General features: G+C 41.4%; 1 protein-coding gene across 7 annotated transcripts in view; it reads right to left on the reverse strand.

Moving 5' to 3' along the window:
- Positions 1-20,099, reverse strand: part of RORA (RAR related orphan receptor A) — a 735,316-nt gene that overhangs the window by 92,167 nt on the left and 623,050 nt on the right. For 4 of the 7 annotated variants that reach the window (XR_010151721.1, XM_016927663.4, XM_063795105.1 and 1 more), the window contains exon 1: positions 9,336-9,602. The exons of 2 other annotated variants lie outside the window; for them this stretch is intronic. Coding sequence is in view for 4 of the 5 variants with exons in the window: in XM_016927663.4 (XP_016783152.2) it covers positions 9,336-9,366 (31 nt within the window). In the remaining variant the exon portion in view is untranslated. Of the gene's footprint in view, positions 1-9,335; positions 9,603-9,756; positions 10,179-20,099 lie in introns of those variants that run through there. One more of the 7 variants, XM_054667625.2, reaches the window with a different exon arrangement.

Raw genomic sequence — 20,099 nt, forward strand, 5'->3', positions numbered from 1 at the left:
TACTACACCAGCATTTTCAAAAGAAAAAGGGGGCTGGTGTCGCAGTGTGGAAGCAGGCAGGTAGTCCTTCTCCACACCAGCCAGAGGAAGTCTACTTTCATCTATCCCACCAGACTAGAATCTAAGCTGCACGAAGGCAGCATTTGGTCTCCCCTGTTTGGATGTCACCTTCAGAGCCTGGACACTGGCAGATACACACCAGATGCTCAGTGCCTGAGAAAGGCCACGTGCTAAACAGGAAGCACTGATCAGCTTCCAGGGCACTGAAACCTTTACTTTGTGGCTGAATAAAGCAACCTTGAAAAGACATCACTGTTTCCACTGAGTTGGCCTTGACTTCTGCAGTAAGACTCCTAGCCTGCTCCTGCTAAGTGGTCACAGTATTGGCAAGACCCAACCCAGGCACACACTGAAGGCTAAAATACATTGTGTCTATGTCACATGCAGAGGCTGGGGCTTCTGGACAAGGCTTTATGCCGAAAAGGAGTACAGTATTTGAAAAGTCTCACAGCAGCCTCCAGCACCAAAACAGCCTCAGGGTTCTCTCCTGTTTGGGCCACTTGGGGTAAGAGATTTGAGGGAACAGTCTGCCCACTTGCTTCTGCATGCTGGTTGATAGCAAGGCCAAAGTTAACAGAAAAATATTTCAAGTGTGTTAATAACAATGCCAGAAATTGCTCACATCTGGCACCTCTTCCATGCTGAAGGGAGTGAACTAAAGAGAAGTGAATGGTTACCTTAATATAATTTACCTTTCTGAGATTCCCTTTCCTCGTGAGTAAGAGGAAAGGGTTAGCCCCGAGCAGTGGTTCGCAAACCTGTCTTATCCTCACAAGAGGATCTTTTACAAAAGAAGATTCCTTGGCCTCCCCCCCTAGGCTTTTGGAAGCAGGATCTGTGCAGGTGTTGCTGGAGAACGGCATTTATTTTTTAAATGCTTCTCAGATGACTGTGAAGATCAATGACATTTGGGAACCACTAGAGGACTGGAGGACTCTGCGGTCCACCTGGCCCTGACAGGCTAGAACAGAGAGCTTCACAAAGTGAGGCCTAAGGACCAGCTGCATCAGAAACATCTGAGATGCTGTGTAAATACACGCCTTCGTGGGCCTCACCCCAGACTGACAGAATCAAACTCTGTGTGAGACCCAGGGATCCGCCTTCTTAAGACTCTCTGGAGTATGGGTTGTACTCTACAGTTTCAGAACCACTGTTTCAGGCAGGATTTTAGAGCTAACTTATGGCTTATGTGGAAGCAAATCATGTTCATCCATAAGTATAGGGTTTGACTTTATCCGGTTACATTAACATTTCATTGCATTGTTTGGCATGTCACAGAAATCTCCTTTGTTTTAAATGGCATGTAGCTTATAGCAAATGCAAATGTGTAAGTCCAGCAGCCATAAAGCAGCCTTCTCTGACTAAGTGTGGCTGCCAACTTCTCAGTGCATTTTTTAAATGCTGATTCATGGCTTAAGACACTTGATTGGGAGGAAGGTGTCTCAGCTCCTATTATAAAAGCACAAAGGTGGTACCTGAATTACCTAGCACACAACAGGCACTTAAGTATTTGCTGAAACAAATTTATTTACTTATTTTCACCCACTGTTCTACAGAAGATTTGAAGTGAGATGAACAAATAAAAAGAAGGAGAAAAAAAACCTTTCCAACAACCGAAAAATGAAAATAACATTCTGTGAAAAAGAGAATACTTCTCGTGTGGTGAAAAAAAATCACACTTCTGGGTGGCGCAGTTTGTAAAACGGTTGGCTTCAATAACTGATCTGAAACTTAACCACAAGTCTTCACTTCTGAACCACTGCCTTATTTCTATGATAGAAAGGTTTAAAACAGCAGGTTTTCCTTGCTTTTTATTTTTTTTCTTCTTTTTCATGAAACGCTGCAATTTCATCTTTCTAATAGGAACACGTAAGCACTATTATCCTTTACAAGCCTGGTGATTATTTGTCATTATTATTACCCTGGTTATTCTAGCTCAGATCAGCTTTGACTTCTTCAGCAATGCAAAATTCATATAAACGTGCATTCTTATACCTCTATGTAGCACCAGGAACAAATAACATTTAAGCAAATAGGAAGATCTATATTCATTCCTCAGATTCCGACACAGAAATCAGATTGTTTTACCATTGTTTCACACTTGTTATAACACCAAAATCCAAATCCACGATCCACTTGTATTATCTATTTATCCTAAAAAATATGCAAATGAATGCTTGTCGCTACCTCATGCAGAGTTTCTGACATATCCTCTATCTTATTTTTTAGGCAAACTGTATATACTTAAGTGAACCAAATGATCTAACCATAAATCTTCAGAAACCAAGGGGTTAATAGTTTTTTTCATCCATGTTTAAAATTGTTTTATTACCCCCCAAAAGCTACTGTAGTTTACTTTTTTCCTAAATGTTTATCATTTTTGAAAAAGAAAAGCTCTAGATTTAAAAAGGGGAAACGCTGAATTTAGCTCATCAAATGACCTCTTTTTAAAAGATATTCAAGGGTTGGGAAATAGAATGGAGTTTGAAACTTAAAAAAATGCGAGGATTACTAAAAATGTCATAACAATTGTTGACTCACAAACCAAATTTCACTTAAATTTAATATTGAGCCAAACAGCAAATAAATCAGCTTTAAGTTAAAAATTTTTTTTCCTTTACTTCCTGCCAAGCAAACTTTTAAAATTCAGTATCTCTTCCACAGTTACATTTCTGATAACCATGAAAAACAACGAGTTAAACTTTTGAATCTGGAATAGAATGTCTCATTCCAATTAAGAAAATAACTACAACCTTTGACCTTCCCACTAGCCTGATGGGAAATTCACTGGCACCATTATGGGTTTAGCCGTCCATGTGCAAGTAACCACTAGAGGGCAGCCTTATCTCATATCTGACATGCGGCAGAAAAATACCTGAAATGCTTCTAGTGTTCCTTTAATTATTTTTGTAGTATCTTTGATTTTCCTGGATACTTAATAATCAACTTCAAATGGAACTAAAAGTATTCCTAAACAGTTCAAAAGTCCACTTTCACAAACAATGATATCACAAAGACTGGTGGTGAGAGGTGCTAGAGATACAGCTAGCTGATGTTATCTTTAAAATTTTAAAACAAAAGTTTTTCATCTTTAAGTCATGGCTGCCTCTTTACTATGTGCTGGGTTAAGTGCCAAGTCAATTATATCACAACTGGCACTTGGGGTCCATCTTTGGCATCAAAATTTCAAGTGGTTCTAGGCAAACTGAAGTGTGTTTGAGGAAGAAACTGACCAAGATTGTGGGAAGGCAGAACCACACTTACAGCAAAAAGGACTGGAGAGGGACAGCAGATATTACGTATTAGAGGGGTGTGTGTGTGTGTGTGTGTGTGCGCGCGCGTGGGTGTGCGTGTTACAGTACTAGTCTTCAAATGACTTACAGTCTTTCATTTGAAAGATGGATTAAATGTGTTCTGCACAGCCCCAAAGGAAAGGATCAGAATTAAGGGATTAAAAGTACAAAGGAGAGAGTTATGCTTGATATAAGAAGACTTTTCTAATTCAAGATGGAGTAACCTACCTTTAAAGATAGTGAGTTACCCATCGTTGGAGGTGTTCCAGCATAACCAGATAACTACTTGGCAGAAATATTGTGGGCAGGGTCCAAATCCCAGTGAGACATTCATCTGAGTGACTTTAAAGGTTTCGTCTGAGACTGAAATAATCCTTATCTGCTTTCAGACAAACACACCTTAATCCAGCAGTCATTAAGGCCATTCCCCACTAAGTGAGAAATGAGCTTTTTCAGATCTACTTGAAAACTTTTAGACTTCACGTGATTTTCTAAAAGACAAACGATTTCTCAAGAATAGATCTACAATCATGCCCCTAAGCTGTCATGAAAACAAACAGGACAGCACTCACAAGCATGAGAATTTGTAAGCTTTATACTACACAAAGTCATATTAAAATTAGAAGATGCATTTGTGAATGTTCCCTTTGCCTAAGGATAAGTGGAACATATAGATATATCTCTCAATTCTATCATAATGGCGATTGGTTATACAGGTTAGCTGTACTTCATGGTATTCTGTATTCTTGGGGAAAATAATGCTTATATTTCACTCATATCCTCTTAAAACAAGCAGACTTAATGAAAATCATGGATGAAGAGAGCTAATGATAAGCAAATAAGAATAACCCCATTTGTACCAAACTGATTTTATTAAATAGTAATTTAAAGATATTAGGCTCAGCAAAGCATTACATAATTGGATCTATTTTTTTCCCATATAAATGCCAGAGTTATAATTTCCACTAACTAGAGACAAAGTTATATCCAGGACGTTTTTCACAGCTTCCTCCAGGGGAGGCATGAAGATAGAAATTAGGGTTGTAGTTCTTGTTTCACGTTATCAGATGGAAAAGCTAGGCTATAACGCAACCTCTGTGAGCCTCAGTTTCTTCATCAGTCACTGATGGGACTATCAGTGACTCTCTATGGAGGATTAAATGATGTAAGAGTGTTTGTAAACCATAAAGCACAAAATAAATATAGATTAGCATCATCTCCCTATTTGTTTATGAAATGCCTAGTAAACTTCAGAAGCAGTAACATTTTAAAAAATGAAATAACTGGAAAACCTAGGGAATAATCTTGACATTATTTTTTATACCCACAGGAGCAAAGATTTTTAAAGTTATCGTATTATTTCCTGAAAATATGAGATGAGGGCTAACAAATTTCATTCCAAAAAGAAAATCCAGAAACAAAAGATTTCAGCTGCTTCCTTGCATTTTGCCCATTGGATAGTATAGGCTATTATCCATCTATTTAGACCTCCTATCTCTTGACATAGCACTCTTGACAATTAACAGAAAAATCATGTTCTATCATGTCACACAAAATACTGACGGATAGAAAAAGCTCTGACTACGACTCTCTCAGTTCATGAATCAAAAGGTTGGGATGGAAGGGAGTTACCTTCAGTAGAATAGCTAGATGGGGGAGACAGAACTTGTAAATCATTCCTCAGAGGGTCTGTATGTGGTCTTTGAGATACTATCAAATGTCAATTCACACCTGACTTGTCACTGGTGGATGGCTCCAAAAAAACTGTTTTTTAAGTAGAGAAACATAAAAGTGGTGTAGCTGCTGACTCTGAGTGTCTAATTATGGCTTTAAAATTATTAAATATGAAATATATAAAGGCAGCCTTGATTTCTTACTAATAAATGCTATAAATAGTAAAAATGAATGCAGAAAACATTTCCATGACAGAGTATTCTTAGGAAATTTGTTCCACATAAGGGGTTTTGTTGATCCCTATAATAATTTAAGAGATTTTTAAGAAAACTGAACCCTACGTCTACCTCTGCAAATCTATTCATCCATCCATCCATCCATCCATCCATCCATCTATCCATCCAGTAACTTCTTTTCTCCAGTAAATGGTCATTTATAAATATTATTTTCCTAGGTACCCCAGAGCAAATAACAAAGTGGCTGGGTGCTATTGTAGGTGCTTTGCAATTATCACCTTGCTGATCTCATCCACTTTTATTGGGTTTCACTTGAGTGGGAGGGAAAGATAGGAGAAAAAGGAGACTAATGAGAATTATTAATATATTTACAAGTGTATCTACTACATATTAAAGAGCTAAGGTTTAGATGACATACTGTATATTTTTAAATGACTATTTCTGTTTAGAAATTACATTATTTCATGACTGGGCAGCATTAAATAAATTATATGGTTCTCAATTCAAATCGTGGGCAAAAGGGTTTACTTGTGCATGCTACTGCTTTGTATCTCAAGTAACGTGATTGAAATATATAAAATCAAGAGGCTGCCCATGAAAATGGTGCTTTTAAAATACTCTCTACTTCATGGAGGGTCCAGGCTTCTCCCTCCTCCCATGGATAAATGGATTCAGAAATCCTCTTTGTCTTTAAAAGAACTGATCCCTTCTTGCCAGATAAGCATTCTGCTCAGTAGTGGCAACCATTTGGGTTTTCTCTTTTCAAGATCCAGCCATCACCTTCTCCCAATCCTTCCCATCACAGGTAACAAAAATGGTACAAAAATCCCAGTGAAGGGATACCAGGCAATGGGTCCTTACAGTGAGATCAGAGATCGAATTCTAGTTTCATTTCGTAGAAAGAAAGGCCAAGTTCTTCAAAACTACAGAATCGTATTTATTAAGAGTTGGACATACTACCAACACATACAGTATTTTCAAAGTGGTGAGGAGTCTTGCATTTGCACATGAATCAGGCCGGACGAAGAATCTATGGGCCAGAAATTCCCTTTAAGCCTCCCTGTGCTCTTATAACTCCATTTACACGAACACAGGCTGAGCACTCATATGAAGCAAAGGGGTATATCATCTACTGAAACTGATCAACGTCTTACATTTCCTTTCAGTACTCCGCTGCCGCGTGACATCTGGCCAATGCACTTTTATGACGAGCAGAACAAGTGCTCCCCCGATTATAAATGTTATAGCTGGCTCTCTCCCTTTGCCCAAGAAGCAATCCAAATGGTATTGGAATTTTGTTGTTAATTAAACAAAAGCAAAATTGAAGGATGAGACTAGAGTTACTCAAATGAAGATTTATTACATTTGAGCATGAAACTAAGCCTAAACTTATTTGACAACTAATGCAGAGGAAGGATTTTCTTCTTTGGTGAGTTCAAAGGGCCTGATTTACTGATGTTTAAAAAACATCAGTAAATCAGCCAACAAAGAGAATCTTTCTTTTATGGTGGCTTGTTCTCTCCTCCCTTGTCCACATGCATCCACATACCAAAAAGCTATATTGTAAACAGTATTTCTGTTTTGCACGAAAAATCTAGTTATACAAACTGTCTTACACATGGAACCAATTTAACTATTAAAACTGAGAAGCAATAGGGAAGTATTTAATAAGATTCTAAGCCAGTTTTTTCCTCTAAATCTGATATGGAAACATTTACAACATTCCTCACTTCCCCACAAACTATTTTCTCTTTCAGCTTAAGTTTGCACCAAAGCAAGATAATCCCATTAAAATTCAGGATATTATGATATTGGGAGTGAAATATTCTAATTGTTCAGATGCATTCTCTCTCCCTCTTCCTCTACCTATCTCTCTCTCTCTCTCTTTCAGGCAGCTGAGTTTATAGAAAAATTGCATTGCCAGTACTTCTAAGGCACTTTTTTCAAAGCACAATACTATGAAACTATTATTTTATGGCAGACAGAGGTCACTCCAAGTGTGGGGGTAGCGTGTGTGATTCTCATTATTCTATTAGCAAGGGATAGTACGGAACTTCACTTTGTAGAATTACAAAAGCAAAAGCCTATGTACTAGGAAACATCAACTTTAAATCAAAATATTAAAACGTACTTTCCTTTTTTTTGGTGGGTCGTTACTGTTCATTAGGGGAGAAAGCAGCTTAAAATGTCTCAGCCTCTCGCCTTTCCTCCGATCAACACAAATTATATTAGACGAAGTGGATAAAGACTGGCATTGACATCTTCCAAATAGCAAAATCTATTTTATAATTTAAAGACAAAAAATGCTTTAACTGCAGAGGGCATTTAAGACGTTTCACACTTACAGGGCTAATGAAATGCAGGACTAGCATAAAAGTTTTTTTGGGGGGTGGGGGAGAATAGATTTTTTAACATAAGAAGTCGATAAGAAATCTTAATAATTTTTCCTCCCAAATAATTTTAAGTGCTTAAGAGCGTGGATCACGGGAGGTTTCCTCTCTTTTACTTATATGAATTACATATTCTAAAAATGATTAAATCCCATTCCTCTCAAGCCACAGGGGAAAAGAGAAAATTTGCTGTGGGCACATTATATAGAAAGATTTCATCTCAAGCAGCTCATCTTAACGTCCAGTACGTTTCGGCCTGTTAATAATTAATAAAAGAGATGCCACCCAATCTCTAGTGAAGAAAGGCAAAGCTCGGTGATCCGAAAGTAAACCCAGCGCAGATACCGAACTGGTGTCCTTCATTCCAGATTGCAACAAAACCCCAAACTAGCAAACGTTTAACAAGCGCTTGGCACCCGCACGGGTGGCTAGGACCCGCAAGACAGTCTGGGTCTGCACAATTGCTGCGCATTAGGGAAGCCGCGTCCGCCGCAAACAGATGGGGCTCTAAATCCCCAAGCCTGGCGGCCGGGCCTGCGAAGCAGCTCGGGCAGATTATCCACGGCGAGGAACCTGCGGGCGCACAAGCGGGCGGCGGGCGGCGGGCGGCGTGCTGCGGGCTGAGTTTTTCCGGAGCTGTTTGCAACCGTCCCAAGAGCGAGTCTCGGTTTCTCCGGCAGCACGGGCGACTTCCTGCACACCTCCAAACTTTAGCTTTCCCATCAGAAAGTTCCCTGACTTGCCACGGTTTCTCTCCTTCCCACCTGAGAGGACCTAGAGCCAGTCCTCCCTCCAACCAGATCCCCCTCCCCTCCCGCCCCCGGCCGGGCTACGGAGTCCTGATGAGGGCGGAAGGCCGGGCCGCCCGGCAGGATTGGCCGCGACTAACCCGCGCCCGTCGGCCCTCACCACGGTCTAACCTCCCCCCCTGCCCGCGGATCCCGTGGGCTGCCGAGTTCCTCCCCACCTCCATCCACCAGCCAAAGTGTCAAGCGGGGTGCGCCGCGGCTCCCTGGGCCGCCGAGAGCGTCTTGGCACGCTCGAGGCGCCCGTCTCGCTCCGGCCCGCGCGCTTTCGGAAGTGGCCGCGGCGGGACACAGCGCGGGACACAGCGCGGACCTGCGGCACTTGCCCGGCCGGCGGCCGCTGAGGCGCTCGGGGACGCAGGGGGAGGGCGCAAGGCCTGGGGCGCTGACCAGTCCCCGGGGATGACATCGCGACAACGCGCACGCACGGCCCTGCCCGGCCGCGGCGCCTCCCCGACCTAGGCCGGAGCTGTCCCGGGTGCGGGCCCTGGGGACCGGCCGCGGGCGTCCCCGGCTTCCTCTGAACTCCGCAGACCCTCCCCTTCCTTTCCGAAGCGCGGCGACTCCCGGCAAACTTTCTTTTGGGAGACCCGCCGGGTGCCAAGCGGACCCAAGAGACTGACAGGAGCCGGAGGGGGCAGCAGAGGGGGATCCACCCCGTGCGCCTTTGCCCCCCAATCGGAGGCAGGCCGATCCCGTGGCCGGGCTCAGGTGGCGCCGCGGCGGTGGCCCAGAAGGCCCTGGCGGGGCCCCCGCGCCGAGCCCCGGGCAGTACGTGCGTTCGGGCAGGCGCGCCCACCCCTCCCCCTGCGCGCCCTCCTCCCCGCCCCCCGGAGCCGCCAGCCCACCCGGCCCCGGCGGGGCGCCCGGGCTCACCTTTCATCGCTGCGATCACAAAATACATCATTTAAACCACGGTGCGGAGAGCGCAGGGAGAGCGGATGGTCCGACCCCGGAGCCCCCTCTGCCGCCGCCGCGCCGCCGCCGCCCGAGCCACAGCAGCAGCTGCCGCAGCTGCCCGCCCGCCGAGAGCCATCCCGAGCCATAAGAGGCTCCATGTGACCGGCTGACATCACGGCCGCCGCTCTGTTTACACCGCGCCCCTCCGCTTCCTCCCGGGGCGGGAGGCGGGAGGCGGGAGGCGGGAGGCAGGCGCGCCCCAGCGCCGCGCCCCGCCCCGCCCCCGCGGGCAGGTGAGTAGCAGCGGCGGCTCTGCTGGCCCACCCCGGCCGGGCCTGCCCTCCCGCGCCCCGGGCCCTCGCCCGGGCGCCCGCCTTCCCCTCGCCTTCGGGATCACCTGTGGCCGCCGGTCGCTTTTCTGCACGCAGCGCCCCGCGGAACGCGCCTCTGACCACTTTCTCCCCCGACTCGGTGGGGCAAGAGGCTCGCAACCCGACGCCACTCTCCCGCTGGCTCGCCGGAGCACTCGGGGGCGATAAATGCGCCAGCTCGTTGGTGGAAAAGACAGGTTTGGTCTGGGGAGCTACGGTCACCCGCATTTCCTAGAGCGCCCCAGCTCTAATCGGAAGGTACGGCCCCCTTCTGGGCCGTGGAGAACGAAGCCACTGGGACCGTCCGGGGAGTGGAGTAAGCTCCTCCGAAGTCTTTCTGGAGAGACTCGGCCTGGGCGGGGGAACTCCGCCCACCCAACCCTTGGCAACCCTTGGATATTGGCAGTTATACCAATAACCAAGGTCCTGGTCTACACCTGTCCCCCCCAACCCCCTTCCCCGCGTCCAAGACCACTGATACCTGCAAGGAAAGCCGGAAATTGTATGTGAATCACCTAAATGAACTCCAGTTGCCAGCTGATTTGAGCCGCTAAATTCCCAGGCTCTTCCATATCTCTCCAGAGAACCCATCTACAAGTAGGAAAAGCTATCGTTTTCATACCCTAAAAATGAAACACTGTGGTAATTCTGACAGAAAATAAAGACCTCTGAAGGTGAACTTTGTACATTTTAACATGCGACTAAGACTTAATTCCCTCTAAACTTTGAAGCTTAATTCTTTTTACTGTCCTTATGGAACTGTAAATCATGACGTTATTATTTTACAGGTCAATCTCTTTACAATGAATTTCAGATGCTACATACCCAGAGTCTGCATTGTTTAAAACTTTGGTCAGGGTGTCTATAGTACCGAGCATAACAGAAAAAAATTCTGAAAAGCCAAGTTTGCGTACCTATTGCGGTTCCTTCACGAAATTTCATTCTGCTTGCTTTTCTGTTGGTCTGTTGCCACGCACAACTTAAAATATCAGATGGCTATTAGCTGTTGCATTCATGATGATTAAGCAAGGATAATTCTAGCATATTTTTTTCTCCATGTAAGTGAGTTGCTCTTGCCCCTGAGTTGGGCCACAATTTAAAACACAAGCAAATAATCAGCACTGTAGAAAACAAGGATTCATACACTCCCTCCCCAGCCCCCTTTCAAGGCAAAATTGAGTCTTCCAAACATTTATACAGCGCTCTGATTTAGAAGGTCAATAAAGTTCGTTGTCCTTCAGTCAAGCCATGGCTTTATAAAAGTTTGATTTCAGATAAATTCATTCTAATACAGCTTTTTTTCTTAAAGATTTTTCCCCCCAAAAAAACTACAAAGAAAAGAAATTATAAAAATGTGAACCCAAGACCTACCCATGTTAACTCAGCTGTCCAGCCATAGCAAAGTGGACAAGAGTTTCAAATGAATCAGCCATACCCACTGTAATGTTTACAATTATGAAATTAAATCACACCACGTTCCTATGATGCAACTATATCTCCCAATGAGGCAACGCCCCTCAGTTACACTGACACCATCATTCACATTTGGTTATTGATTTCCCTTGTGCTAACGACTAATGCCAAGCTATCCTATAAGCAGGTCCCAGGTACAATTTTCTTTCTTTTGTATCGTTACAGGGTGGAAAACCATCGGAGACTGCATCCTCCTAAGTATGTTCTTCCCTACTCAATGCAAGTGAACCCAGATATACAACTCGGATGATTCACAATGCTACTTTAAAACAGTATCCTGCTTTAGAAAACAATGTTTTCAAAAGAACCAAATCTATTAGCTCTAGCGTGCCTGTGAGACATCTGACTCCAAGGTGAATAATCTGACATCACTAGTAATCAGTATTTATTTCCAGATCATTTCAAATGAAATCAGTCATTGGGAACAACATGTAACATGACATCTGCTCCTGCAGTTATAAGTAGAATCATTCATTCTATAGATATGTCCCCAATAGAAATATAATCTCAAGTACTTATCTGAAATATTTACACATTTATTCAACAAAGACATTTCCAGAATAATGTAAAACTGACCTTGCCCTTTAGAGATGTACTTCATTCACTTCCTACAACTAATGAGCAACAGAATTTCAGATATGAAGCCCTAACCTTCCAATGTAGCTAGATGCTATTTGTAATACATGCCTCTATTAAATGTCTTCAGCTTTTAACCCAGGTTATATTACTGTTCTTTATATTAACACAAAGCTCTTTGAGAGTAAAAACTATGGGCTGTTTTTTTTTTTAACCACTCAAAATGCACATTTTCTATGACATTATCAGGCCCCAACCAAACAAATCAGTCAGGAGTAAAAGGGAACATCTCCCATATTGAAGGGACATCTCCCTTCAATAATACCAAATTGGAGCCATAAATGATACATTTTAGCACAAACTTTTACCCACCGTATATTAAAATACAATCATGTAAAAGCCGGGCATGGTGGCTCATGCCTGTAATCCCAGCACTTTGAGAGGTCAAGGCGGGTGGATCACTTGAGGTCAGGAGTTCAAGACCAACCTGGGCAACATGGTGAAATCCCATCTCTATAAAAATAAAAAAATTAGCCAGGCGTGGTGGTGCATGCCTGTAATCCCAGCTACTACTCGCGAGGCTGAGGCATAAGAATTACTTGAACCCAGGAAGTTGAGGTTGCAGTGAGCCGAGATCACACCACTGCACTCCAGCCTGGGCGACAGAGCAATAATCTGACTCAAGGAGAAAAAAAAAATACAATCATGTAGAAATACAATAAAATATTAAAATGCAATAAATATGTAGGAATAATCGTTTGGATTTTATTAAATAAATGCTTATGAGTGCCGACTGTGAGAGAGAACACAGTGCTAAGGAACATATTCTTTCTTTTTCTTTTTACCAAGTGTTCTGAAAAAAAAAAAAAAAGTAAAGTAATATTGCTTACATGAAGATAATTAAACAGAATGGGACTTCTTTACCAGGAATGGGAGTTTGTTATATATTAATTTGCAGCTCAAAGGTTTCTGTTGACTAATCTCAGAAAAAGAAGGCACACGACATACTTATAAACACATGTAACTCATCTCAGAGTCTCCCAGGATGGTCACAGCCCCACGTGGTGTTCCTGTGTGCTGGGTTCCACACTGAGTCTGCCACTTAGTGAGAAAGTAGAGAGACACTTCTAATGCCAAGTTGTTCCCAAAACCACCTAGGGGAAAAGATGGGTGCATTTTTGCAGGAGTCTAGACGGTAGTATCACTAGTAAATTGGTGCCAGTCTTCCTATGTTACAGTTTAAATAAATGATACTTGACTTTATGAGAGTATATTTTGTTTTTCACCACACAAGTTCTGATCTCATAATTTGCCACCCCAAATCACAGATATAATGCTATTGGGGAGAATGACAAACCAGTGGACTGGCAAACTTATCCCGAATCTGCACGTGGCTCCTAGGACAAAGGTGATTTCAAAGTTTGCTGATGCATGTGAGGCACAGCATTTTGATTTTGTCTCACCCAGGCCCTGCGTCTCTCTCTCCAGTGTGCGTCTGCTTGCTAATTCAATTAATTTTGTTATAGCTGAACAAGAAAGGGATCAGTGAAAGGTTAATGTGGTCCTAGGCAGCTTGATTCAATGGAATCCTTAGCCACCACTGCACTGTGACCTTTAGGAGTTGAGCCATCCTGGTTGAAATAGAGCCAGGGGACCAAGTTTCCTATAAACACAATAGGGTCAGACCCAGAGAGCTCTAAAGCAAGGATACTTGGGAAGCTATGGACACGTCACAAACTAACCTAGAAGAGATCACAGCCTTGCTTAAATATGAGTCCAGAAGGAGCCAGTTTCTCATAAAGGAACACTTACAAATGGAGTAATACTGGTGAGACCCAGAAGCCAACAGTAAGACAAGGAGCTCTGCTGTTTATGAGTATAAAGGGGGACGGGACAAGTGGATTAATGTGGTTTATCTGCCTTATTCAAGATTTTAAAATGAATATAGATGTACATTGAAATATGCATGTATGTATACATATGCATAGTTCATGAAATATGGTGAAATAGACTACATTTGGGTGGCAAGAGACACCTACAATTTTACACACTCACACCCACCCACACACACATACACATATTTCTCATAGTCAGCCACACTTACTGAGTAGGTATTATACTGACCACACTGTGATGGATAATCAAACAAGAATAAGACAGTAGCCCTGACTTTGAGAAGGTCACAAATCAGCTGACCTGTGCTCTGAAAACTGTAGAGTTCCATGAGTCGGTCCAAACATTCCTAAAGGTGTAACATGTTTGGTTGCCCATTGAAAAGATGTTTGCGCAGCACTCTGCCACTCACTAACAGTCGATAGATGACTGCAAATCATTAGTGTGGCTATTAGTGTAATGGGATGTTGGAGGTGAAAGATTTGACTAAATGGAGACAATGGTGCAGGGCTTCTGGGATTTCTGGAACCATATATTTCATACACCTATTAGGAAATTCAGAGGACTGGCTTATGTTTTGTAATCATCACAATAAGGAAAAGGGTAAAGTTCACAGGCATACAGAGCTGAGCAACCTCCACAGAATAGGTGGGTGGCAGGTGCCTCACTACACACACACCAGTCAAGGCAGGAAGGGGAGAAATGCAAACCAAGGCCAAGAGGGACCTCCATTCCTTTATGTCCTCATGCTGTGTCCTCACCCCATTCCTATACCTGGCAGTGGTACAGGAGATACACACACACACACACACACACACACACACACACAACACATATATATACGTAAGCGAACACAAGAAATACAAGTGAACTCAGAATCTGGAATCCTGGGTCCAGGATAGTTTCACACTTGTCATTAGCTTTCTACATCACATCGGGCAAGCCATTTTACGTTTCAGGACACCAGGCCCCTCAACTGTAGCCTGATGGAGTAGGAACTGACTGCAACGGGCCACTACCACTGGAACATCCTGTGACTGCTTTCAGAATCATTCCCCATCCACTTTTCAGGAACACTTTCTTCCCTTTCTCTATGCTGTGCCATATCTGCTTACTTCTCCAAGAAGCCTTCTTTGTTTGCTTGAACTCCATGGTATGGTGGAATGGGCTTTGGCATTAGATGAAGTTGGGCTCAAAACCAACCTACATCCCACTCACTAGCTGTATGAGCTTGAGCAAACCTTTGTTTCACCATACGTCAAATAAGGAGAGTAGAGCCTTGTAGGGCCACTAGGAGGATTAAACAGTATACAGAAAGGAAAAAGTGATATCTCTCAGTAGAGCTTACAAGTGGAACTGCCATCACCGCCCCATCAGCCCTTACATTGTTACACACACAGCACCTGTGCCTGACATAAAATGTTAACCCTTAATCAAAATTTGTTGAAATGTTTCTCCGCATGCACTTTTGCTGAGCGTTCTACAATTTTGAAACTCGTGTGTGTGTGTCGTGTATATAAAACAAGTATAGTTGACCCTTGAACAACACAGATTTGACGTGTGTAGGTTCACTTATATGAGAATTTTCTTCCGCTTCTGCCACCCCTGAGACAGTAAGACTAACCCTTTTTTCCTCCTCAGCCTACTCACTGTGAAGACAATAAGGATGAAGACCTTTATGACAATCCACTTCCACTTAATGAATAGTAAGCATAATTTCTCTTCCTTATGATTTTCTTCATAACATTTTATTTTTTCTACGTTACTTTATTGTAAGAATACAATATATAATACATATAACATACAAAATATATGTTAATTGATTGCCTATTTTATTGGCAAGGCTTCTAGTCAACAGTAGGCTATTAGTAGTTAAGTTATGGGGGATTCAAAAGTTATATGCAGATTTTTTACTACAAGGGGGTCAGCACTTTTAAACCCTACATTGTTCAGGGATCAACTGTATTTATTAAGCACCTGCTAAGTATTGAGGACACAAAGATGGATAAGAATTAAATTGTCCATTGGCCTAAGAGGCCCCGTGGTCTAGCAGGCTTTTTATGTCTTATTTCCTATAGGAGAGAAAGTTCCCATCCAATGAGCAATGACTAAACACCTTCTGTGTGCATTACACTGTGCTAGTACGTCGAGAGGAAAGGACAAAAATCAAGGTATCAGTCTATCCTCCAAGGAGCTTGCAATCTAGTAGGAAAATAAACGCAATGCTTATAATGTAAGGCAGAATGTGTGGCACATACTCGAAGTGTTCCAGAAATAAAGTACCATGTAAGTCAAGAATAAGAGTGGTTACTGTGTGCGGGGTTCATCTGAAACTTTAAGAGAAGGAGGACTTCATGAAGGAGATTTGAGCTAGACCTTGAAGGCCAAATCACATCTTGGTGGACAGAAGTAAAAATGAAGAGCCTCTTAGAAGGACGATAGAACACAGTTGTAAAAGTACAGGCTCGGTGCTGTGGCTCACGCCTGTAATCCCAGCACTTTGGGAGGCCAAGGTGGGCAGATCACCTGAGGTCAGGAGATTGAGACCAGCCTGGCCAACATGGCGAAACCCCATCTCTACTAAAAATACAAAAATTAGCCAGCTGTGGTGGCAGGTGCCTGTAATCTCAGCTACTCGGGAGGCTGAGGCAGGAGAATCACTTGAATCCGGGAGGCGGAGGCTGCAGTGAGCTGAGATCGTGCCACTGCACTCCAGCCTGGGCGACAGAGCAAGACTCTGTCTTAGTAAAGAAAATAAAAGAACACAGTTGTAAAAGTACAGAGACAGAAAATGCATTTCTCACTCGAGGAAACTAATAATGAGCATTTACCAGAGATAAAATACACACAGATAAGAAGGGGAGAAAGCCCAAAATGTAGGTGGTAGCTATTTCTTCTGCCTTCCCTCACAGTGCCCAGGACAGAGCTCTGCAAACTATACACTTTCAGAGAATGATTTTTGAAAAAATAATTGGAGGTAGAAGAAGGGAATCGTGCTTCAGAAAATAAATCTCTTTGCAGCTTGCCTATTTCATAGTCTTATTGCAAGGATTAATCGTTGGTTTGATAGTCATAAAGTTAAATTACACTTAATAAAACACATAGAGCAAAAGAGTTCCACATCACAGCACACCAAGGAAGAATAAAACTGGAAATGGATGTTATTTCATCAGAGTGAAAAGCTAAGCAGAGCATTTTAGGATGAACAAGATAAATGGAATGTTATTTGATTTTGTATCTCATCCATTTCAGTTCTGAAAATTATCTGAGACAGTTCTATTAATATAGATGCTTCATATATAGGCCATATTTTATTTTTTAAAGAACGATCTTAAAAATATATTTTCAAATAATGGAGAAAAGATAAGCGGTTACAGATGGTTTTCCCTATTTTTGTCATGCATGATCAAGGACTGCAGAGTAACGTGGGCTTCATTGGGAAATCCAAATCTTGCAGCTAGGAGCGTTCCAGGAGCAAATGCTGGCATTATTTTGCTTTCACAGGGAAAATATGTTCCTGTTCAGTCAAGCAAAGTAATCAATTATTCTGCATTATGAAATACTCATTTTATAACTATTGACATTTCAGACAGTTGTGCCACATGTCAATAGTGGTTTTGATGCTCACATTTAAGCTCCAGCTTATAGGATGGGATTCATCTGGGCTGACAGTGTCTGACCAGAAGTCTATTCTCTGCTCTCAGAAGTCCATCTATTATTTATGTCCAGTCCTACACTGTGGAAGTCTGTTGTGAGCGCTAAAACAAGAATAGATTTGGGTATTTTTTGTTTTAATAAAAAGGTTAAAATTTTCTCAATATGTTAGGTCCACATTTTAAAAAATCACTCTTCTCTTAAAATCTCTTCCTACATTTTGTAAGATGGAGGTAGATTAAATTAGGCATTCCAGTCAGAAGTTCCAAAATTCCTGTTAGATTTTTAGTATCTAGTGAAGCCTTGTGTCCTCAAAAATAATTTTGTGAAATCAAAATGGCTTTCCAATCATTATATAATACTGTTACTGTTGCTGCTACTACCTCTCCTACTGGTTAACTATTCCTTGGAACTTCCTGTGTGGCAAGCATTGATTTTATGCTCTTTTTAAAAATCATTTCATTTATGGAAAAACATTCTGTACTTTTATTACATTCATTTTACAGATGAGGAAACTGGGGCACAGAGAAATTAAGTGACTTGTCCAGGAGGACAGGGCCAATAACCGGTGGAACCATAAGAAAAAAATCCAGGTACACTGATTTTAGCATGTGCACTCCTAAACATTATGCTGCAACTCTCAAAAATTGAATTAATTTTTCCTTCGATTCAGCATTACTTAGTATTTCAAAAATAGCAAGCTGACTTCTCCAGAAATCAAGAAGTACTACCCTCATAACATCTAGGCATGTGTGCGAGAAATTCTTTTATCACTGGCTTCTATAATTGAGCAAGGTTTAGCATGTGTCATTATGAATTATTGCACAATTTAGTAAATTATTTAATTACTACTAATGAGGAAACATACTGTACATGGTTGTAATTATCCTGTTGGAAAACAATGTTGCCATTTGTACATTTAAGAAACACTTGCTACATACCAAATTAACTCTTGAGGGAAGTTTATTTTGTATTTTGGAATAATCAAACAACTCTAAATGTTGTTAATGGGTGTTAGATAGGATTACAAGGAAACTAAAAAATACACAAATCAAAGCTGACATTCCTAAAAGACTCCAAACCAAAAACATCTGTTAAAAAGGTAAAAAAATAATGATTTCATAGTTCATGATATTCTACAGAAAAAGCACAAGATATATTTACTGTTTTTACTTTTCCAAATTGTTTCACTGCTGCTCTTTTCATAGTTTTTGCAACATATATAATATAGCAATTTGTTCACCTACTTTAATCACCCAACAAATGGCTTTGATAGCTTAATAATCTTAAGCAGAGCCATTTATTTTCAATGTACTTTGAGTAAACTGTTATCTACGTTTATTAAGTGACTGTAGTTATGCATAGTCTTGTTATTTATAAAAGAACACAGTACATACATAGCCTTGGGATGTTTTGACAACACATCTTAAGTAAAATATTGGTAAAATAATTTTCAAAATATAATAAAAGTGAGAAAGAGTGACTTGTTTGTGTTAGCTACAGTATACATTATTGAGAAACTACTGATATGCATTATTGAATTTGTTGTAGAGCCTTAAGTACGTAATAGTCTCGGAAAGCCCAACTCGCCCATTATTTCAAAGGTTAGGTACATGTTATATGGTGAAACTGACTTTCATAGACCAGAATGTAACGGTGATTTGATTTACAACATCTTTGCTCCTTGAAATATAACAGAGGTAATGTAGCAAAGCCATTATAAACAAGGAAGAATAAAAAAGGGAAATACCAGAGTTCAAGACACTCAAAGAGGGCATATGGTAAGTCTCTCTGCTTCCAAGGACACGAACAGTTAACTGTCTGTTTCTGACAGTTGCCTATCATTAAATAATCATATTCAAGCAAGATAAGTGATATTATCATATTTGCTCTGTTGTCTTGTTTGTTATATTATCCCAAGGTCAGCTGCCATTAAACTGGGTAATCCAAATCAAACAAAAGTTTTGTCCTCTTATGAATAATGCATATACTGGAATCATATTATGATTTGCAGATTTCAGCACTTGTCAAAAAACTAGTAAGAAACTGTTTCCTGTCACCATGTTAGATTTAGGCATAACAAAACAAGAGAAAAGAAAACATGTTTTATATGTTCAGAGAGGTCGCTGCTCAATTTGCAGTATAACATAAACTACTACATAGTGGTTATTTTACACTAACAGTATTTTATCAACTAGAACTACTGTAAAACATATAGAGTGCTCTCTATTTTAATGGTATTTTCTGATGTCACCGTGTCAAACTAGAAGAATTGCACTTTGATTCGTCTTTCAGATCTCAGTTTTTTAATCTTATTAAAATATAATTTACATGTTGGAAAACTCACCCTTTTTAGGATACAGTTCTCTGAGTTGTGACTAAGGCATTTAATTGTTTAACCACAATTAAATTAAAAGACAAAGAACAGTTCTATTCCCCTCTCCCCCAATATTCCTCTGTGCCCCTTTATAGCCAACCCTCCACCCCAAATCCTGGCAACCAGAGATGTTTTGTGTCCCTACAGCTTTGCCTTTAAAGAATATTATTTCAGTGGAATAGTATATTATGCAGCCTGTTGACTGGTTTCTTCTACTTAGCATAAAGCATTTGAGATTCATCCCGTGTTGTTGAGTACAATAATTTGCTCTGTTTTATTGTTGAGTAATATTCCATTCCACAGTTTGTTTATTCATTCCTCAATTGAAGGACAGTTGGGTTGTTTCCATTTTATGGCAATCAAAAATAAAGCTGGTATAAATATTCATGGTACAGG

Source organism: Pan troglodytes, chromosome 16, assembly GCF_028858775.2.
Source record: "Pan troglodytes isolate AG18354 chromosome 16, NHGRI_mPanTro3-v2.0_pri, whole genome shotgun sequence".
Taxonomy (NCBI): domain Eukaryota; kingdom Metazoa; phylum Chordata; class Mammalia; order Primates; family Hominidae; genus Pan; species Pan troglodytes.